Consider the following 23038-nt stretch of genomic DNA (forward strand, 5'->3'; position numbering starts at 1 on the left):
AGTCTGCCGGTTCGCTGTTCGATCCAACAGTTCGATGCAACTCTCAGTGGAATAAGCAAAACAAAATGCCAACAAATAGCCATAAATACAGCATTTTGCTGCCCACATACAATGAAAAGGACAATTTGCCAATTATCATCTGGCTAATTGTGAAATACATGAAAGCCAGGTGAGTTTTGTCACTAGTCACGCTATTCGTGCAATTGATAGTTGAAACTTGCTCTTTTTTTAGTGGCTACAATTACGAGGTGATTGTCATCGATGACGGCAGTCCTGATGGCACATTGGACGTGGCCAAGGATCTGCAGCGGATATATGGCGAGGAGCGAATCGTTTTGCGGCCACGCGCTGCCAAACTGGGCCTGGGCACCGCCTATGTGCATGGCATTAAGCATGCCACCGGTGACTTTATCATTATCATCGATGCCGACTTGAGTCATCATGTGAGCATTGATTTCTGACGTGCCCAATGATTGAATGATTGATATACTTGATTGATATATTTTCGTATAGCCTAAGTTCATACCCGAGTTCATTGAGCTGCAGCAGAAGGGTGATTATGATATAGTTTCGGGCACACGATATGCCGGCAATGGTGGCGTTTATGGCTGGGATTTCAAGCGCAAGCTCATCTCACGCGGTGCCAACTATCTGACCCAGGTGCTGTTGCGACCCAATGCCAGTGATTTGACTGGGTCATTTCGGCTGTACAAGAAACAGGTGCTGGAGCAGTGCATCGCAAGCTGTGTGTCCAAGGGCTATGTCTTCCAAATGGAGATGCTTATCCGTGCTCGCCAGCACAATTTCAGTATTGCCGAGGTGCCCATCACGTTTGTGGATCGCATTTATGGCACCTCCAAGCTGGGCGGCACCGAAATCGTTCAGTTTGCCAAGAATCTACTATATCTATTTGCCACCACCTAAACGATTATAGACAACATCCAACAAACAGACAGCAATAAATCTAAATGACTTAATGAATTTTTAATTTGTAAAGATTGTTTTTTTGTTTTGTGTGTTTGTTTAGCATTTTGTACATCTGGTAAGTGTTTTAAAGAATAATACGTCTAATGAATTTATGCATGAGAAGTTCTTGCTTTTGTTCTTGTGATATTTTTAGTATACTATAATTCAGAATTATAATTGGGTTTTTTTTTTGGTATTTTGGTTTTTGGTTTTGTCATTTATCATAAGTGTATGTTTTAATTTGAATAATGATATCTAAAGTTAATTGATTCATTCCATTTAATTACTCAAGTTGAAGACTTTGTGCTGGTTGTCGGGATTGCCGTACAAGGTGCCGCAGTCATCCTCCAAGGCGTTGGCACTGTTGCCGGCATAGTTCTTCAGCGCCAGCGTCAACAGATCATTGCGATCCTTGAGAGCGAGCACAGCAAACGCACCACTTGGCAGTATCTCGCAGGTGCTGATCTGTGCCGGTGGCTTGAAAACGGCCAGCGATTTGGCTGATTTGGCAAAAACAAACGAAATTGAGTGAAAATGCCACTTGGATTTTTTGTGGGTTTCTGCTTACCTGTGCTCAACTCCCACATGCGTATGGCTGTGTCGCGCCCTTCCTTGTCATACGACATCAGCACCTTGCCCAACGGATCCAACTTCAAGAAGGTGACTGGTGCATTGTGGCCAATGAGTGTGCATTTGCAATTGCCGGTGACTAGATCCCATATCATAATCTTGGCATCCTCCAGACCGGCAATGACGCACGCATTCAATTGGGATATGGCCAGGGCAACCGTGTTGCAGGTGGGCTTCCATTTCTTGAAGAGAGTGCCGCTCTGCAGATCGTAGACAACAATGAAATTTGGCGTACTCGGCTCGTTCAGCTCCTTGGCCACCACGCACACGTAGGAGCCCTCGTGTGTGATCGCCGATAGCGATGTGACGAAATCATGATGCGGAATTCGCAGATCGTAGAGCAGCTTCCGTTGCGATAAATGCCAGACGAGCAACGGGAACGGCTTCTGTGTCTCATCGCCGCAAACGAGAATGCTGCAAAATTGATGACCAATAATTAGAAATAAGAAATCGATCTTCTTCACAGATGGCTCAAATCTAAACAGCCAAATAGACGCAGGCGTTTTCTCTGAGCAATTAAATATATACAGATATATTTTAGTCTTCCGAAGCAATGACGTATATATCAATCGGAAGTGATATTAAGCTATTATTTCTGATTGAAATCGAGGGATTGACTTGCCTAAAGAGCTCCAAATTCAACGATGCCGTGCAATGTCAATATATGTATATAAATAGCCAAGCTGCTACCAAATCGATTAGCGATTAGATATCAAATCTCTAAACGAGTTGACAAAGCAGCTTTTAATTAACCTGATGTGGGTGCCTTATCAGCTGCAGGATATAGACTACTCTACCCCTCCTCCCAGATAAGGTAGGTCTATGTATACGCCTGGCTACCTGTAATCTACTTATAAAGAGCAGCAAATTTAACGCCAAACCTGTCCCAAGATAAATACGAAACATAGTAGAAGAGAGAACTGTGTAATCTCTGTTGCACAAAGGGAAATCTCCTGAACACTTCTTGTGCTCCTCTCCGGCACTTGCCAGGCAGAGATTAAGCAACGTTTCTAACCAATCTACATATATTCTATCTATATATATATATATATATTTATTCTGATCAATCTAGCGCAGTTAGCAGAATTATCGTTTTTGTTTCAGTCTGTCAATCGTCAACAAAACTAACCTAGGGAAACCCCTAAGATATATGCTACTTTAATCTGTAATACTCTAATGTAAACCTAAATAAATTCAGTATACTCACCGTCCATCGCCCGAGACGAGCAGCGAGTTGAGGAAACGATCCTCGCCCGCCTTGAAGGTGGTCACACAATCGCCCGACTCCAGATTCATGAGATTGACATACATGCGATTGCGCGACAGACAAACCAAGTGATTCTGATCGTGCAGACCAAAGTAGGGCATCTTCTGGTTCATTACGCCCTTCAGTGTGACCTGTGCCATAAATCGATAGGTAATATTGATATGTCCTTTAGTAGTCTAGTTGAGAGCCTCACCTTGAACTTGCCCTCGTCCAGATTAATGACACGTATTTCGCGACGACAGAGCACAGCTGCCTCATAGTTACCCACTGGACACATGGCCGTCGGCTGCTGTATGCCCTGGAGTTCACGGATGCGACAACAGTTCTTCACATCCCAGATGCAAATCTCCGCACGTTCCGTGCACAATGATGCCACATAGCAGCCCGGCTGCGGCAGATTCATCAGCACATCATAGCCTCGGACCAATGGTTTGCCATTGTCATCAGTAGCATTAGTAGCAGTGTCAGTGTCGGTGGCATCCAGATCGGCGTTGAGTATCTCGAGGAAGGCGAATTCCAGTTCATTGGTGTGCTCCCACCACGATCGTATCTTCTCATCATCCTTGAGCGTTGAAGCGTCCTTGAAGCGCGACTTCAGATAGTACTTCATAAGCGTATAGAATTGCTGGCCATCGTAGCTCAGCTCGTGCAGATAACGCACAAGGAAGTGCTTTAGAAAATTGATATGCACATAGCCATTGGATCCATTGAGGCCCGCCAACCATTCGGCATGGAGGATGTCGTGCATTAGATGCTCCGGTCCCGTTGCATGCACCTTGTTCGCTATCCACTGCAGATCCGTAAAATAGAAGCAATTGAAGAGTATGTCGATTTTGTGCGGCGCCGGCTTATCCTCGATAACAGCACAGAAATGATGATAAGGCAGTTTTAAGTACTTCTGGTAGTTGTAGCTAAAAAAATAGAGGCAAGGATTAGGATGGAAGCTGGAATGATGGGCTTGGACTTACGTTTTGGCCGTCGCGCTACCCTTGAACTCGCTGTCCTGCCGGTCGAAGTAGTCGCGCAGCGCTTCATGTACCAGCCACTGCTTCTGCGCATACCTCGCCAGGACGGCGCGTCCGAAGCTTCTGTCCGCTATCCTAATATTCTTAAGACCTAAAAGCATTGGTCCCATCAGCCAGCAGAACTTGGACCAGATCTTGAAGACGACCTGCGCCTCCAGTTGTGTGATCTTTTGAAATACGCCCAGGCAATCGCTCTCACGGATGCCCCACGGCGACAACCGCACGATGAGTAGCAACAGTTCCACTTGATCCGCCGCAAATTTACTCTCCAGCACCTGCAGTATCTTGCTGGAGATGTCACCAATCTCGCTTATCGGCTGTGCCACATGCCCCAACCAGGCCAGCCACCACAGCGACTTGGCATGATAGGGTGTCTTGCCATGCAGCGATTTCCAATCGTCGGGCAGCTTGAGGGCACCATTGGCCGCATAGAAATCACCGCCACCGGAGCTGAGTATATCGTGCCACTGGCGTTCGGTGAATTGGCGCAGCCGCAGGAAGCAGCGTGGTGGAATGCCCAGCTGCGCCAGCGCGGCTAGCATATCAAAGGATTCGTCACCGTCAGCGCCGGCGTTGGCGGCATCCTCATCCTCCATCTCGCTGACTGTCAAAATCAGCTTGCCGCAGCTGCCCAGCTGCAGTGGCAGCCAATCCAGTGCCGCATCCCGCTGCAGCTCATCCAATCCGTCAATGATCAGCACAAAGAAGCGCTGCTGCCTGCCCAAGATCTCCCGTATGACGCCAGCATAAGCTTCCAGTGTCTATACGAGATTTAAGTTAGACTTGTAGTACATCAATCCATATAATCAGGCTACTTACGTGGAGCACATGGCACTGTTGGCCTGTTTCCAGCACCGACATCTGATTGGCAATGGAACCCAGCAGCGATGTCAAGTCCGAGGAGCGTGCGCTCAAATTGGCATATCTATACAAATAAAAACGAAAAATTTCATTTAGGAATTATCATTTTAGAACTTATTTTTACTATTAATTTTCTATTTATATTTTAGCAGTACTTTAAACTGGTTAACTTTCTCTCTAATCAAATAAATTGGATTAAAATGTTCTGTTCTTGAATTTTTCTTAAAGGATTACTTCAAAGAAGTTTACATCTCTTCTGTTATGGATTAGTACTTATCCTTTTCATTACGATATAATTATATTTAATTGGAAGTTTCTTTCAAAATTAGAAATTTCTAATTTCACAAAGTTAGCAAAACTATATTTTACTCTTTACAAATTTCTTAGACTATATATTTAAGCATTACGAGTAAGACTTCATTTATTTGACCAAAACAATTTTTATAACAATAGATATGGCATATCCAAAGGATACAATTTAAATAGAAGTATAGAATATTAAAAAATTAAATAAACTAAAAATAATTGGTTTACAATTAAAATCAACAATTAATCTTTAAAATGTAAAAACTAATATGACATGTAAAATATAAATAATAAAAAAATGGAGTTATTAATATGTAAACTGATCCCAACACATAAAAATCCCACTCAGGACCTAGAAAATATTTAAGTTTAACAATTCCAAATATTTAATTAAAGTCCCACAGCTCAAAATATTAATTATTATTAATACCTTTAAAATATTTAAATATTTCTACTATTATATTTAAATTAAAATAATTACATAATATTTAAATATATTCTAGTGAAATTAATGGAAATGATGATGATTATTGATAATGATGATAATTATAATGAAAATTTCGAATTTCTGATTTCCTTTCTTATATTTAAATTAAAATAATAATTTTATGATATTTAAATATATTTCATTGGACTTATTGGAAATAATGATAATGATAATGGAAATGTTGAATTGACGATTTCGTTTCTGCTCTAAAAGTCTGAGTAATCGCTACTCACCTGAGTACCAGTTGAGCCTCTGGCTTCCATCGATGCACGTTCTCCATGATCTTGGAGACGAGCACACTCTTGCCACACCCCCTTGCACCAGAGACAATCAGTGGCTGAGTGGTGGCATCTCGAATATAGCGCTTCACATCGTTCATGATGTCGAAATTGGCCGAGTTTTGGGCGAGCAGCTTGGAATAGTGTCCAATCAGTTGGAGCTCCTCGAGCAGCACACGATCCACGCCCAGCGTGTTGTTGGGTATGCTCTTCTGCTGATGCTCCTCAAAGATGCCCGCCAGCGATTTGTCCAGCAGACTCTCAATCACCGCGGACAGTTCATCGTCCAGGATGTTCATGGTGGGCAACATGCGAATCAGATTCTTCTCGCACAGCTGACTCTTGAGCTCGGCATAGATGCGTGTGATGCGACGCAACACCTCCAGCTCCAGCTGGGTGGCATTGTCCGGTGCCCGGGAGTAATGCGCACCGGTCTGTATCCAAATGCAACGTTTGGCCAGCTCCTGACTCATGAGGACCGTATTGTTAATCTCCTGCTCGACAACAGTGGTCAGATACGAGTCCTTGACATCATCCGAGAATAAACGCAACAGCACGGCAAGCAGTTCATTTAACTCCCCATTGACCTGGGTGGAATACGGATCGATCTGCTGGGTGTAGAGACGATGGCACATCGGCTGATACGAATTATCGATGGTATACCATTTCTCCAGCAACAGTTTCTCGGCATCACTGGCCGCACTCAGCACCGAGGTAAAGTCCTGACTCTCGATCGTCAGCGGCAACATGGGTGTGCCCAGTGTGGAGCCAAGGAAGAGCACCGGTATGATATAGGCGGAGGCAACGTGGCGCGTTATCTCGCACAGACAATTGGCTGCCTCCTCGTGGCCACCCTGTGCCTCGAGCGGTGTTTGCGTCCAGCGCTTAACCTCCTGCAGCCGAGAGAAATCCTTCTTGGCATTGCCATTCGTTTGCTCCAGCAACGCCGATGCCGCTGATGTTGCATCCTTTGCCAACGTATCGCTGTCATGCACATCAGCAATGATGAAATCGAATCCCTTGCTTTGGCACTTGCTCTTGAAATGTTTGTACAGACTGTAGATGACACGCTTGTGCTTCTTGTACTCGGTGCTGTTGTCCGCCAGTATATAGATGACAATCTTCTTGTCCCGTTCAATCTTACGGCCGGGCGGCGGTTTGCCCTGCAGCATGCACAGATTACCCAGTGCCGGACTAGAAGTTGACACATCGCTAGGCGCCTGCGCCCCCTGCGGTGTGGTGCTGTTGGAGTCTGCAATATGGTTACGGAATATGGATTAATCTCAGTTCAAGAACTCTCGCTCTCTTTAAATGCTCACCCTTCTCCAGTGCATTGGACTTGGACTGTGTTGTCTGATTTAGTTGTGACTGCTGCTGCTGCTGCTGCTGTTGCTGCTGTTGGCCATTTGTGTCACTCAGCTGGGTTGTGTCCGGCAGCGCCTCCACATCGGCCAGCGGTGCTCGCTTCTCATTGATGTCATTAGCCTTGGTGCTGCTGGGAAGCAGTGTGTCCTTCTTATCGCCACTGGCCTCCTCATAAGGTGGGGAACTATGCATTGAGTTTTAAATATAGTTTTTTTGTTTTTATGCGATTTTTGAGGGGTTTTTCGACTTACTCATCTGATTTCTCGGAACCGCTGTCCTTGTCCTTTTTCTTCTTTTGCCCGGAGCTGCACACGTTGCCCATTTTTAATTTTATTTTTCTTTTTTAATTAAAGTTTAGTGGTTTTGGTTCAAGTTTTGTTAACTTCAAATTGACGTCTAGTGTCCTGAAATGAAGAAAATTAATAAACTGAATAAGTTTTGTGCATGAATTATAAAAATGTCCGTTTTAGTTAATGTTTTTAGTTTATTTTCATTGATTTTTACTTTTAGTACTTTTGATATTAGCTAACATTAAATAAATAATTAAAAGTCCTTAGAGTTATTAAGAATGTTTTTTCCCTGTAGACCAATGCTGATTTTATCTAACATTTTCCAGTTTACACAATTAAAAGCTGATGGGAACTAGAAAATTATAGATAAAATCGCAATATAAGCAAATAAAATACTAACTTGCAAATTGTTTAGACAATAAGAGAGGTTTTTTGTATAGTTAAAGAAGCAACAAAGTTGTAATTGCATTTGAAATTCTTATTTTCTTAAAGGCAAACATTTATCAGTTAGGCACGTCGGCTCGACTAGTAGATACCCTGCACACAGCTGTAAAATACACATTAGACTTGTTCATAGTAGTTTCTTCAATATGAAAATAAGTTTATGTTAACAAAATCTGCGTTTCTTAAGCGACTTTTAGTGAAATATTCACATTTGAGCGAAGTTTGTATATATTATTATTATATATAATATTGGTAGTATATTTCTGATAAATTAGAATGCTATATACATTAGAATGATGCATTTATCGTTAAAATTAAATAAACTGGAGTATCGCATGATACATGAGTACTTCCATACCAATCTGTAAGACTCTGGCTTTTATAGTCTCAGAGATCGACTTGATCTTGGATTTGGATTCCTTATCTCTTACCGCTGCCTGTTACATACTGTTTTACCCAAATATATTTTAGCCAGGCAGATGAGATGCTTAAGAGATTTTACCAAGTAGTTGGAGAGAAAACAGCAACGTCGAGTGGCACTTTAAGTGAATGCTAAGCTTGCCGAGGCAAGCAACCAAAAAGTCTGCCGCAGTAGATGATGTTCAAGGAAATGCCAAATGTAGGCTGTGCTGTGGAATAACCTTGGTGTTAAGCGTCTGCTTCATATGCAGAGTGTATCTCTCTTGTATATTATGTTTGCTTGGGGCACTTGGAGTGCCCCCATATCGATTAACTGCTGGCTGTGCACGGAAATTGCCTAGGCTTGAATTTTACGCCAGGTACACATAAAAACACACACAGACAGACACACACACACACACACTCGAAAGTGGAGGTGGCTCTCAATTCCAGTAGTTAATTCGTTAATATTAAGAACAACAACAACAACAAAAAACACTTACAAATTTGACAAGCAGAAACAAGTCTATTTAAATATTAAACATGTACTTGGAATATTTGTGTCACATTTGCTTCGGAATACATTTGAATCCACAACAGGTCAATGACAAAAACAAAATGAGAAAATGCTCGTCCTGTTTGAAAAGTGAGGGAGGGAGAGGGAGAGCGTCAGAGAGAGAGATAGAGTGCAGAGAGAGAGAGAGAGAGCGAGTAAAAGCTCGCTGAACGCATGCTCTCTGGTGAACTTTTATAGAGATTTTCCTGCGTTTGAATTGGCATTGGCGTTAATCAAGTGGCCGCCTCGGTGGGTGGTTGGTTTGTTGGTCTGTTCTGGTCTTGGCTTTCTGGATTTTTGTGTACACGCTTGAAAATTGTTGACGCGCAAACGGCTGCTGTCCCCCACCTCCCCTCCAATCTCCTCACCCTTTCTCTATACACCCCAGTCGAATGCAAAGGTCTCAAACATCTTATTCCATTTCGTTATTTTTTTTTATTTTTTGTTAAATATTTATTGGATATCAAAATATTTTCAATCGCGCTACGCTTTTTTTTTGGTTTTGGTTCTGTTGTTGCTTTTTTCGTTTTGCTCTATAAATAAACTCAATTATACATACATATGTATCTACATCATGTACATACATACATACATACAGCTGCATATATAATATATGTATGTATTTTGAATTTATTTATTTCTTTTTTTTTTGATTTCATTTGGTTCGACATATTGTCGCGCATTTGTCGCACATTTTTTCGCTGCTTTCGAAATTTCTCAATAGCAATTAATGTGTCAAAGCATTCCTTTAATAATAATGTTTCTATTTTTTTTCTTCTTTTTTTTTTGCGCATATGCCACTTACACTGCTCGCATTTATGTGTGTGTGTGTGCTCGATTATGTGTGTGTGTGGGGGGGGGGGGGGGGTGTACTTGTGTGTGTGTGTATGCATCGCTTAGTTGGTTATTTGATTTATTTTAATACACAAATTCTGACACTTACTTTTCTTTACGCGCTTTTCGCACGCGTGCCCCGCACACACCCCTTGCACCGTTCGCTGCCCGCTGCCCGCTAACCGCTAACCGCTGCCACCCGAACCGAACCCAAAGCGACGAACGAATTTAAAACATTTCCACCCACTGCACTTGCACTTGCCGTTATTTGTTGTTGTTTTGTCTTTTCTTTTCTTTTCTTGGCTTTTTTTTTATGCACAGCCAACAGCAGCAGCCGCAACACACTCAATTAATTGCTTAATCAAAACGTTTTACTTTAACACATTTGCACCAAGACATTTTCGTCTACAATAAAAAACAAAAAAATATTGTGTACGTTATTTTTTTATTTTTTGCTGCCTTTTTTTTGTGTGTGTGTCTGTCTATTTTTTTCTTTTCGTTTTGGCTTGTGCGCGTTTTTCGGATAGTTTTTCCCGTATTGTGCGTTGGGCTCCGTGCCGTGCGTCGTTCTGCCTGCGAGAGTTGGAAAATTTCACGACAACAACGCAGCGTTTGGCGAAAGCTTCAAGCGAAAGCTTTCATGCTCTCCCAAGTTCTTGGCGAGGGCTGCACGCCGCTGAGGAAAACTGTAGTAGAAAGTAAAAGAAAAAACCAACAACACTTTCGAATGCGACCGTTAAAAATGGCAGAAAATTACCATTTTATTTGTTATTAAGGAACTGCCAGAACACATAGAAAACTTACTTAGCCAAATAAAATCAATTAAAATTGTTGCTATATTTTTGCATTCCCTTAAAAAAAACCTTTTGGGATATTTGTACGCATTTAGCGTGGACACAACCCCGCTGAGAAGCATCCAATCGCATCCTGTGCCTGTCAAAATGCGTGATGCTGAGCTCTCGTTCTCTCTCTCACTCTCTCTCTCTCTGTATCTCTGCAATGGTAACTGTCACAAGCAAGAGCAAGAGCAAGATGAGCAAAAGGACCAAAAATTCCAGCAGCTGGATTGCATTTCGTGTTGTTCCGCCAAAGCGTGCAGTTTGCAAATACCCAACTCCGTCTCAAAAAATTCGCAAAAGCAGAAGCAAAAAAATAAAAAATATATACAAAAAAGAATTAGTAAAAATACAAAATACAAAATGCTACAGATGTAAAGCTAATACAAATAATAAAGCAAACCCAACTGGACAAACAACAATTTTGAAATACACTGCACTCAAAATGAATCGACTGCTGCTGCAGTTTCTGGTGACGACAATACTCGTCTACAAAGGTGATTGAGTGCAAGCAAAGCATTTTAATAATTGCATGCATAGTTGTTACTTAATTTTGTTTAAGTCAGTTGTGGCTAAAAAAAATCAAACAATGAAAATCTTGTTTGCAAAACTGAAAAATGTATATATGCTGGCTGGTGTTATATAAGCAACTGATCAACTGCGCAGGCTCCAAATGCTGCATGGACAGCAAACGACCAACTGACTGACTGACTAACTGACTGACTCTGAGTGGATTGGCTGGCTGGCTGGCTGGCTGGCATGTGGAGCAGACGTCAACACAAATGGGTCAATGTTTTTGTGTGTGAGTCGAGCAGCCCCCATCCAACCCCCCACCCCACCAACAACTGTTTGAGTGTGCGAAGCGAGAATCAAAACAAATGTGCAAATAATGGCAAATGAAGTTGGGTGTGGGAGGAGGGACTCTGGCTGGCTTTGGGATGACAGCTGATTACACTTAGAAAAAAAATTCCTTTAGAATTTTGTAAAGAAAATAGCTTAGTTTAGTTATCAAGGACAGCTCAGCATCTTTTTCAGTTAATGCATTTCTAAAAAACATTTTTCTATTTCTCTATAAAATGGAAAATATTTAAGTCATTTCCGTGCCCACGGTCACCACCGTGTCCAGTGCGTCATCGAGCACCACAGAGATACCGCAACAGGATGATGATGATGATGATTGGGATGAGGGCGATGAATCATTAGAGTCCGATGATGATGGGCGTGTCTATAAGAATCCACGCAATTCACCCTCAACGGAGTGTCCACGGGATGAGGAGCAGGCCACGTTGCTGGGCCAGAAGTGTTTGCGCAAATGCTCCTCCGATGAGGATTGCAAGAGTAAGAAGAAGAAATGCCTATGCGATGGCGTCTGTGGCAATTCCTGCATCAAGCCGGGTAAGCATTCAACTAACCCCCATCCATTTAGCTATTTGAATTCTCAATTGTTCTCGGGCATAGATCGCGAATGCCCGGAACTTGCCCAGCCCAGTCTGGGTCAGGTGACTGTAGCCGGACGGCACTTTGGCGCTCGGGCTTCGTACGCCTGTCCGCACGGCTATCATGTGGTTGGACTCCAGAGTCGACTCTGCCAGGCTGATGGCAACTGGGCCGGCGCCGAGCCCGCCTGCAAGCAGAACAGTAAGTTTGCCTCTATCTCTGGCCAATATATATAGTTATCCGATGGATTTTGCTCCATTGCAGTCTACTGCCTGAAGCCGCCGCAGATTGAGCATGCCCGCAATTCGGCTTTGCCGGAACAGGAAACCTTCGATTTGGACTCCACGGTGCAGTATCATTGCCACACAGGTTATGTGACCAATGGGTTTCCGCGTGCCAAGTGCCTGGCCATCGATAACCAGGCCAGCTGGTACGGACCGGATATACAATGTGAACGTAAGTGTAATGGAAACCGTAATGGAAAGTCCACTCACGATCACTGTTAGCCCCGGAAATTTATCCAAAAATTAATAAAAATGTTTTGAACTTGTTTATTTTTTAATTTCAATTCCATAAGCATAAATATAATTATTAATTAATTTAAATGATTTAAAATTGTTTTTTAAATGTGCATTGCATAAATACTCGATTTTATTTTGATTTTTTCCCCATTTAAATTCAAAAGACATCAGTATTAAATTAAGTTTAATGTAATTTATTTTTATTTTAAGTATTTGTAGCAGACGACAATAAATAAAGACCTAAATATCGAAGCTTTCTATTTATTATTTAATTTGTTTTTGCCATGCTTTTAATTATAATTCATATCAATTATAAATATGATTTTTAATTAAATAACTGCCAAGTAATTATTTAATTAATTTTATTAAAAACAAAATGTTGCTAACATTTTATATCAATTGCTTAAAGAATGCTCTCAAAATGAGTTACATTTATATTGACTAAAATATAAAATATTAATATTAAGTATATTATTTAGAAATATTGATCATAGATTATATATAGTGCAGATGATAGAAGTCTAATGAAGATTACATATTTGCTATGTAATCTTGACTAAAAACAGAGCACAAATTTAAGAAAAATATAAATTAAAACAACAAATTTAATTAAAATTAAAATTGCAAACTAAACGGTAGAAAATTGAAAATAAAAAATAAGAGCACTCGAATTTGATTTATTTAATATTATTTAATTAATTTATATCAACGTTTTGAAATACAAACATCAAATGACAATTAAGAGAATGATTAATTTATTGATTGATTTCCTCTTTTTATAATTAAATTCGTATCTTTTATATCATTTATATTGACTCAAGCATTGACAATAAATTCTTGCTTTAAGAACACTGCATTAAATAGTTAACATATGTTTTTAAAACATACTTTGATTATTAAAAGAGATTATCAAACATTAAATTATTTATTTATTTATTCACTTAAAAGGTTAGTTGCAAGTGAGTTAAATAAAATTAAGATGCAAATAGAAGTGAAAGCATAAATATTATTTTAAAAAAATGTTATTATTTTTGCTTAAACATAATAAATGCAAAACTTAAAATTCTCAATATTATGTAGTTAGTTTAATATACATTTTGTGAACTTAGTTTTTAAATAAATATTTATAGCCAAACTTTTGTAAACTTTTCTCAGCTCGCTCCTGCGGTCAGCCTCCCGATCCGGCATATGGCTGGCATGCCGGAGAATGCTACACCTATGGTTGCAAGATCACCTACAATTGTGGCACTGGTTACGAGCTGGTTGGCAAACATGAGCGCTACTGTCAATCGGATGGCTCCTGGACGCCCAAGGAGCTGCCCACTTGTGTTTGTGAGTATAATTGCAATCGATTGTAGAGCTTAGTATTTATGTGCTTATTATGTGTCTTTATAATTTATCCAATCCCAAAGCGGATAGCGCAAATGTAACTACCACCCAAGCATCGTTGTCTTAAAGCGAGCCAAATTTTGAATTTCCGTTGCAACAAAAACCAAACCAAACCAAACTAAACTAAACTAAACTAACCGTTCCGAGCTCAAGTTTGCTCAATGATCCTAACTCCACAATTGTTAATATTGTTCTGCATTCCAAAACAAAATAAAACCAATTGTTCAAATTTTATGCAAAAGTTGTTGTTGGCCATATTACCACTAAATGTTTATTGAATAAATAAAAGTTACCACAAATCTTAAGAAAAAAATAAAACAAAAACAAAAACCAAAACTAAAAGTTGTTTTATTTGTTTGGCGGTGCTCCTCCTGAATGAAAGTCGTTTTCTTAAAGATTTGTGGTAGCTTTCCAACTACCCCCCAAACCACCCCTAATCACCTCACCTCCCCTTAACGTATCTCTTCTTTAGTGGTCACCTCCGTCGTGTGTCCCACACCCGAGAATCCCAAGAATGGCAAAGCCACCTACACCACTCTGGCCTACAACTCGGTGGTCAGCTACGAGTGTCGCTACGGCTACACCCTGGTCGGCGAGAGCTCCAGCCGCTGTGGTGCGAGCGCCAAGTGGAGCGGCACTGTGCCCAGCTGCAAGGGTAAGTCATAAATATGTGCTAGCATTTAGAAAATTGCCAGCAGCAGGTGATTCACTAAAAAATAATTGAAGGAGACGTCTCCAACCCCAATTAAAAAATATATATGTATATATATTCCCGATCAGCATCACCAGCCGAGTCGGTATAGCTTTGTCCGACTTTCTGTCAGTTTCAATGCGAATTAGTGACTCAGTTTTAAGCTACTTTGATAACAGTTTACTTATTGTTCTGCTGCAGGTTGTTCAGATGTCGAACTCTGCCAGATTGGATGATTAAAGCATATAGATACCATAGGAACGATTGGTCGAGGAAGAGTTATTGTGTGAATAACTTTTTTTGGAGCGATATACGACTTATAATTGCGTATTATAATGTTGCTCACATTTTTATTAAATCATTTAATCAGTAAAATCAGTCTAATATATCATATAGCTGTCATAGGAACAATCGAGCGAAAGATGACTAAAATTTGCATTTATTAAACAAAACTATGAAATCGCATCACTATATCAAATAACTATAATTTGTAGAAGGATAAGAGTACTATATCATATAGACTACTATATCAATCGTTCAATTTATGTTGAAAGTTAGATGACGCCACTTTAATTTCAGTCTGTAAAATGCTAGCTATTCTTTCTTGATATTTTATATACTTTAACAATTACCAGTTCGACTTTTAACATAATTAGAGTTTCAAAAACCATTTTGGAAATTAAATTGATTATTTGCCTAGTTTGAAAACGTTTGGAAAGAGGTTTTCCAAATGCAATCAACTACAATTTGTGGCAACTTGAAATATTTTACGAAAATTGTAGAAAATCGTTATTAAAAAATTATTTACTAGAACCAACGATTATTATGTTTACTTTATAAAACAGCAGTTAAATTTGTTTTATAATAAGAAATTAAATTATTATTGGTTAGTTCAGACAGGTTTGTAAACAGATTCTGAAAATCGTGTTGGAAATCAGGCTACTTTGTACTTTGTAATATTTTAAGCAATACTGGGAATTGACATAAGATTTAATTTGCAGAAATCAACTGTGGACATCCCGGAGTGCTTTATAATGGCTGGATTGAGAATATCGAGGCGGGCACAGGCCTGGGTGCCAGCATCATCTTCCGCTGTCAGCCGGAAATGTTGATCAACGGGCTGGGCTCGAGTGTCTGCCAGATCGATGGCAGGTGGCGCAATGCGCTGCCGGAGTGTTTAGCACCATGTGTGGTGCCCACCATATCGCAGGGCTTTGTCATACCCATTGAGATTAGTGTCGATGAGAATGGCACCACAATTGTCACGGCGACAAGCACAACCACTACGCAATCGCCCACCCAAATCGTGGGCGGAGTGGAGAAGGTTAAGCACGGCACAGCGCTGGAGGTGAAGTGCGATGAGAACTATGAGTTCCCAGTGTCCCTACTGAGTCCGCCGACCTGTAATAATGGCACCTGGAGCATCATACCCCGTTGTGTGCCCGCCCGTTGCAAGAGTATGCCGCGGCCACCGAAGCATGGCATGGTGATGGCACCGAAGACCGAGCACGGCATGAAGGCGAGATTCAAGTGCAAGGATGGCTTCAAGCTGGTCAGTCCCGAGGGCAAGGATGTCACAGATCCACATGATTATGTGCTCACCTGCTCGTTTGGCAATTGGACGGGTGAAACACCCAAATGTGATGAGGTCTTCTGCTCCTTCCCCGGCTACATACCCAACGGGAAGGTACTCCTCGTGGGCAACATGGGACTCTACGACTACAGGCCGTATGTGAAGAAGATTGTCAACAACAAGCAGATCATGTACGACTGCGACAAGGGCTACGTCCTGGAGGTAATCAACTCATTCAACTCTTTCTCTCTCACTCAAATTATCAAGAATTATTTTATTTTTCAGAAAGTATTTATGAAAACCAATTTTTTTCCTTTTCTAAATTTCAATGAACATTTTTTTTAAATTTAAGATTTTCTAAAATATTCGGTGTGTTTTTTTTCATAAGTTTTACATAAGTAACTTTAACATTGGCTTCTTTGTTACTTATATTATTATTATTATAAGCATTGGTTCTTTAATACTTCATAAAAACATTTGAGATTTTATTTGAAAAAACTTACTTAAAGTGTAATATAAAAACAGAGAAAGTAAATTTCATTACTGGTTTCTGAATTTTATAAAGTTTTTTTTTATGTCTTTTAAGATTTATGATTTGCATTTTTAAATATTTATATAAAAATGCCTTTATAATCATTAGAAGTTTGTTTGCTTTTATTTAAAATTTATTATCATAAAGAAGGAAAACTTTCCAGTTTTTTAGGATAATTTTTAAAAGTTCAGTTCGATTTTTTTTCCGAGTGTGGTTATCAGTTTTGGTTGCTTTGTAGGTGGGTCCGCCAGGCGCCACCTGTGTGGGTGGCAAGTGGCGTCCATTGGATCTGCCACAATGTCTCCTCGGTCAACATCCTCGTCTGCGCTGGAATCGTCGCCGACGTCGCTCCTTGCAACTGCGGCAACTGCGCTCCATTTATCTGCTGCGACGTCAACGGGAACTTCAACGACAGTTGTCGGAGCACAAGGAATTCGCACAAGCGGGTGAGTTGCCAGCGAAAGTACAGTCTTGGTTGCCTATGTGAAACATCCTGTAATTTCTAAGTCTGCAGAGTAAAATTGTATTAAATGCAATTCTTTATTTATAACTCAAATTCCATTTTGGCATAGCTGGAAACAGACTTAAATTTAAACATTTAAAGATCTATAAAAATTGACAAAATTTGTACTTGACTTAAGAAAAGAATTCTTTATATTTTTATGCTGAGCTTGTATTTTTTTAACAGCTGGGAAATTGGATCACGAGCGTGTCAAGCGCAGCGCCAATCTCAACCTGAGTCCGTCCGATCTGGACTTGGCCTACTCGAAGTACTATCAGAATATCAAGGAGCGCTATCAGCGCTATGTGCGCAAGATGCTGGGTCAAAAGCGACGCTACAAGCAGATCAATGTGTCGGAAGGACGCAGGTACATTCAGCCCAACAACCCGGAGCCGATAAGACGGCACTTAGCTGACTTGGATGATGAGCAACGTGGTAATGCCTTGGTCCTGCCCCATCTGAAGCAGAAGTCACATGCGCATAGTCGTGGCCAGTTGGAGCAGAGATTCGGTGGGTCAGCAGCGTCACGTGATCTCATCGAGCAGCTGCAATCGCAGATTATGCGACGTCGTCGCAAACGCAGCTCCAGCATCGTTTCCGGCGGAGATGCGGACGTGGACAGCAGCGATGGCGGCGATGCTGGCAAGGCGGCAGCGGGTAACGGCAAACGATTGCGCGGACCCTGTGAAGATCTCGACTGGGATTCGTTTGCCAACATAACTACAATACGGCCGGGCAAGGCGCCGGGCCGCAACTCTGTGGGCATTATGCTCCAACTGGAATGCAATGCGGGCTTCAAGCTCAACATCAAGGGCGAGAATGCGACGGCACGTTGCATCCGTGGCATCTGGAAGCCGGATGTACCCAAGTGTATGTCGGCACCGTGTCTGGTGCCAGCCGTCGAGCACGGCCAGTATTACAAGGTGGAGCCGCATACCAAGCAGCTGAGCGACAAACCCTCCTTGACGCCACTCTCCACCTACGAGGAGGTCCAATCCAATGAGTTTATCACACTGGAATGCGAGGATGGCTTCAACGCCCAGGTGAGTTTGCTGAGTTGGCTCTAAACTGCTGCCCCTAATCTGTCATCCTGTTTACCATCATCCAATCCAGGGATCTGCTCAGTTGCGTTGCGCACATGGCTCCTGGTCGGTTAACGCCTTCTCGGAATGCACCTCGGTACCATGCACCCTGCCAAACATTCCGGGCATCATCTACGATGTAAGTCGGCCTTTCACAGTCATCGCTCGATAATGATTTCAATTTCCTTTAATATTTATTTATAGTAGTTATTTTCAGGTTCTATTTTGATGAAACTTACACAATTAAAAGTTTTTATACATTAAATACGAGATATTATAATAATTTACCTAGTTATCTCTCGAAGGATTCTTTATTAAATCAAATACAATTTTTCAGATATATTTTTCTGTAAGGCTAAAATCCTTGAGGCAATGATTATTTCTTTAGGGAAAATATGTAATACGTATATCAAACTTAGGAATGATTTTATTTCAAAAATTATGCATAACACATTCATCCTTTTGAAAAATGTATTGTGGAAGAATATTTTTCCAAATATTTTAAATATTTGCGATTATATTCCCCTTTGGGAATCAGACTTTTCCATTTTTGGAAGTTTATTTATGTATATAATTTGTAAAAGGTTTTCTTAAAGTCCGAATATGATTTCTAGCTATTGTAATACTTAATCTAATCTAATTCCAATACTTCTCGAACAGCTTAGAGAATCAGAGATTTTCAATTTGTTGACCGCTAAATTGTACACTTTGAATCACTCCATTCGCAGGGCGGTTATCGAGCTGGTCTGACCATTGGACATGGAAGCACGGTGAACGTGCGCTGTGAGCTCTCCACGAATGCGAATCCCATTGAGATGTCCTGCCACAAAGGCAACCTGACGCCACCCAGCATACCCTGCGAGTCGGGTTTGCGCAAGTCGCGCCAGGAGCTGGAGCATGCCACGCCCACACCCACGCCCACAACCAGCGTACGGAGCAGGCTCGAACACAATGAGCTGGACGAGCATCATCAGCATCATGACAACGGCACCGATGAGCATGGCGACGATCTGAAGATGTGCGGTCATCCCAGCCTGACAGACGGTGCCTTGGTTTACAAGTGAGTGTCTCATCTGAGAGATTAGCAAGTCATCTTTTAAGCGGAACGTTACTCTCCAGGAATCCCGATCATGCGGAAATTGATGGCGCCTACGACAGCGGCACAGAGATCTTCTTCAATTGCATTCCCAATGCGGCCGGCGATCGCCAAACCTGGCGCATCATCTGCGACAATGGACAGTGGATTGGACGCTCCTACAATTGCGGTAGGATTGGATTATCCAATATAATACTAGATATCAGACCTTGATCAAAAATTGAACTGATTTTAGTGAAAAATTTAATTTAATTGGAATTCTATTATTATTTACCAAAAGTCGCCTAAAAAAATAACCATTATTTTAAAAAATATGGAAAATATTTGCAAAAACTATTCTATGAAATCATTTTGTTTTTTAAAGCGTGATATTTTTCTTCGATTGGCTTAATCAATTAGTGAAACAAGACGCTTCTAGAATCGCGGTTGAATGGGTTTATCTATATTATTATTATTATAATTTATAAAACTTAACCGATATCAGTTATATTTCGGAGAATTACACACAAAACTAGGGAAAATATTTGGAAAACTTAATCCCTAAGTTGCACTTTAGATTTTTGTCCAATTGAGTTTCAAGTATCAAGTAATTAATCAGTGAAATGAGAGACAGTGCTTATCCAGTATATTAATATAGATCAGATAATTATCATGATTTTAGCAGTGATTTTTTTAATCGAAACTAATCTATTTAGGTGGATTTTTTATTTTTCCAAGTTAGATTTTATTTGGTTTGGTTTCAAATAACTTTCTCATATTTCACCTAGATTATATCAAACCTAAGCTGTAAATCAGAGAAGCAAAAAGCAAACAAAAGAGAAACTATTACCCGAGCATAGCCGTTTAATATTTATTAGTCCCATATAAGTCTTGTTAAAATTAATATTCTAAAATATTTCATAGAAAATGGCACCTGTTTATTCAAGAACAACGAACCGAATGTGGTCAGCTTTTACAATGATCTGGAAATACGAGAGGATATTGTGGAATTTCCGCCCGGCGCAACAATCATATCCAGGTGAATGAGAATCTTATATATGGGCGTTCTCTCCAATCCCCCACAAAACCCTAAACTCTTCCAGATGCGTCGACATTGGCAAGTTCTCGATGACTGGCAGTCATGATCGGACCTGCATCCACTCGGAGTGGACGAACACGAAGCCCGTGTGCTCGGGACTCAATCAGGAGAATGACTATGCGAGTAGGTACAATGTGATGTACCCGTTCCAATCCTAATGTCTTTCCTCTAACTTCATCCAACCCATCATCGCAGTGGAGAAGGCGCCCACAATTCTGTTTCGACACCAGAACGGACCTATTGCCCAGAGCAATAATGGCAAACTGATTGTCTATCCGGGCACCACGGTGCACATGGAATGCCTGTGGATGCGACGCTTCGGCAATCCCAAGTGGAATGTTAGCCATTCCTACAAGTGGGTAACACCAATACAAACACAGTCCCAATTTGCTATAGTAAACAACGGGATTACACACAGAAAAAAACTCAATCTGAATTTTAGCATTTGGCCAAGTGTTAATCACCTTTCGATTCAGAAAGTAAATTATGGCTAAAAAACACGGTTTGCATTTCTTAATTACAGTGATGAAAATATATCCAATTTCTAATGTGATTCTTTCTAAATAGATTTTTTACATTTTAAGTTTTCACATTTACAAATATTTTACACAATCTATAAATTCATATAAATATATTTTAGCTAAATTCTAATATAGCTGTTTCGACAGCAAATTTCATTATTATTTTCTGATTTTTTCGAAGAATCAGGGTTTGCAATTCTAATGTTTAGAAATGCATTTCCTAATAATAAAAAAGTTCTATGCGATTAGGGTTCGTCGATTTAGAGTAAACCTTATTTATTATAAGGAAAATATATTTTTTTTATTTAAAAACTATTTCAAACGATCAAAAAACCTTTCTAATATTCGGGGCGATTTTCTAAATTGAAGTTGGTTTTTTTTCCAAGTGCAGAAAGCCTTGTTTAAACGTAAATGTTCACTATAGCAAAGTACGACTATACCCAAAACTAATGCCAATTTCTAATACATATTTACATGAATCGTCAATGGAACGACAGAAACTATACGGAGGGCTGGGTAACCGAGGCGGATGAGGGACGCGATTCAACATTGGAATATCGCCTGAGTGTATTCGATGCTGTTGCCGAGGATTCCGGCTCGTATTCGTGCATGACACCGGCTCGGCATGAGCATGCCGTTGAAGTAGTGGTGAAGGCAATCAACTGTCCCGAAATACCGATAAGACGGGGCCTGATTGTCAACACCAACGATACGAAGCTGAGCACACGCGTGCTGTTGTCCTGTTCGAATGGCAACTCGTTGATTGGCGCATCGGAGCTGTTTTGCTTGCCCAGTGGCAATTGGAGCGCACTGTTGCCGGTTTGCGAGAGCGTGGAGTGCGGCGATATACCGCTGATGGCGAACAATGTGAGCTCGCCGCGCGTCTCGGTGCTGTCGCGTGAGGTGGGCGGACGAGCGGCATTCTCCTGCTCCACGGGTTACGGATTGCGCGGACCAACGGAGGCGATCTGTTTGCCTACGGGCGAATGGGCGACACCGTTTCCCACCTGTGTCGAAGTGCAATGCGATAATCCGGGCGCACCGCAAAACGGTTACGCCCAGGGCTCGGCACCGTATCGTGCCGGCGATGTGGTCCAATTCAATTGCAACCCGGAATACATGATGCAAGGTCAGCCAATAATTGCCTGTCAGGATAACGGACGCTGGTCGGGCGGTTTGCCCAAGTGTGTGCAGGCCTGCTCGTATCCCGGCACCGCCATCAGCGGTCGCATGTCCTCCGTTAAATTCTACTATGCCATCGGTGAAAGCATCACCTTCACCTGCGACGCCGGCCTAGATCTGCGCGGCTCCAAGGTCCTCAAGTGCATGAAGAACGGCAAATGGTCGAGTGCCATTCCAACTTGTGTCACTAATGATGCACCCGCCGGCGGCGTCAATACTAACAAACATCTGGGCACCATGGGTTGATTGCGTTGGCCCCACACATTTTTTTAAGTTTGAATTTAAAATCAAAGTGATACTAATACATATGTACTACGAACTAATGCACATTCAACAAACAGACAGACACACACGTATACTACTACTAATACTACTGACATTCTTGCGATTCAATAATAATTGTAATTGTCGTCATTTTACTATTAATAAATGTTCAATCAAATATTAAAAACAAACTGCAACATCATTTGGCGCCAAAAATAAGTCAGTTGCGCATCGATATATCGATTTTATTTGAATGCTTAACTTTAGCTGCTGAGCCATTTTGAGTATAACAGCAATTTAACATTTTTTCGGTTGAAGAACGTTTAACATGTTACTTACATTGAATTCTTACACTAAAATATGAACACAATTATAAAATAATTGACAATTTTATTTGCAAAATTTTATCATTTGAAATATATTTCGTATATTCAAAATGAATATTAAAATTTTGAATTTAAATATTTAAATTTTAAAAAAATATTAATACACATGAATATAAGCAATATCAACCAAATTGATGGTAAAATTCAAATATACCGCCCACTTTTTAAATAGGAAAACATTGCGTTTATTATTGATATTACATGTATGCGTACAATGACAAACCTGTTTTCGTCACACAC

At 40.8% G+C, this 23038-nt stretch overlaps 3 protein-coding genes across 5 annotated transcripts; 2 read left to right on the forward strand and 1 right to left on the reverse strand.

The window, feature by feature from the left end:
• Nucleotides 1–988, forward strand: LOC6566620 (dolichol-phosphate mannosyltransferase subunit 1). Its single transcript, XM_001992811.3, has 3 exons — nt 1–169; nt 233–443; nt 514–988. The coding sequence occupies exons 1-3, from the start codon at nt 66–68 to the stop codon at nt 922–924; spliced, it is 726 nt and encodes a 241-aa protein (XP_001992847.1). The 5' UTR covers nt 1–65; the 3' UTR covers nt 925–988.
• An 8-nt stretch (nt 989–996) lies between these two features.
• On the reverse strand, nt 997–10166 carry LOC6566631. The gene is made up of 10 exons (XM_001992812.3): nt 9818–10166; nt 7437–7589; nt 7140–7369; nt 5776–7072; nt 4708–4813; nt 3832–4649; nt 3057–3774; nt 2804–2994; nt 1535–2010; nt 997–1466 (listed from the first exon to the last, which is right to left on the reverse strand). The coding sequence occupies exons 2-10, from the start codon at nt 7505–7507 to the stop codon at nt 1246–1248; spliced, it is 4128 nt and encodes a 1375-aa protein (XP_001992848.1). The 5' UTR covers nt 7508–7589; nt 9818–10166; the 3' UTR covers nt 997–1245.
• Nucleotides 10167–10781: 615 nt separating this feature from the next.
• LOC6566632 (protein lev-9) lies at nt 10782–22598 on the forward strand. Of its 3 annotated transcripts, XM_032739460.2 has the most exons (17): nt 10785–11041; nt 11637–11939; nt 12003–12182; nt 12246–12437; nt 13658–13834; nt 14364–14546; nt 15584–16377; nt 16441–16443; nt 16926–17133; nt 17376–18232; nt 18303–18410; nt 19000–19331; nt 19391–19536; nt 20271–20385; nt 20450–20568; nt 20641–20800; nt 21464–22598. In XM_032739460.2, exons 1-17 carry the CDS (start codon nt 10990–10992, stop codon nt 22392–22394), a joined length of 4860 nt encoding a protein of 1619 aa, XP_032595351.1. In that variant the 5' UTR covers nt 10785–10989; the 3' UTR covers nt 22395–22598. The 3 variants fall into 3 exon arrangements, with proteins under 3 accessions (XP_032595352.1, XP_032595351.1, XP_001992849.1); XM_001992813.3 differs by lacking the exon at nt 16441–16443; XM_032739461.1 differs by lacking the exons at nt 14364–14546; nt 15584–16377; nt 16441–16443; ... (7 more) ...; nt 20641–20800; nt 21464–22598 and adding an exon at nt 13915–14227 and having other exon boundaries at nt 10782–11041.
• The last annotated feature ends 440 nt before the right edge of the window (nt 22599–23038 follow it).

This window comes from Drosophila grimshawi, unplaced genomic scaffold (assembly GCF_018153295.1).
Source record: "Drosophila grimshawi isolate 15287-2541.00 unplaced genomic scaffold, ASM1815329v1 contig_1377, whole genome shotgun sequence".
Taxonomy (NCBI): Eukaryota; Metazoa; Arthropoda; class Insecta; order Diptera; family Drosophilidae; genus Drosophila; species Drosophila grimshawi.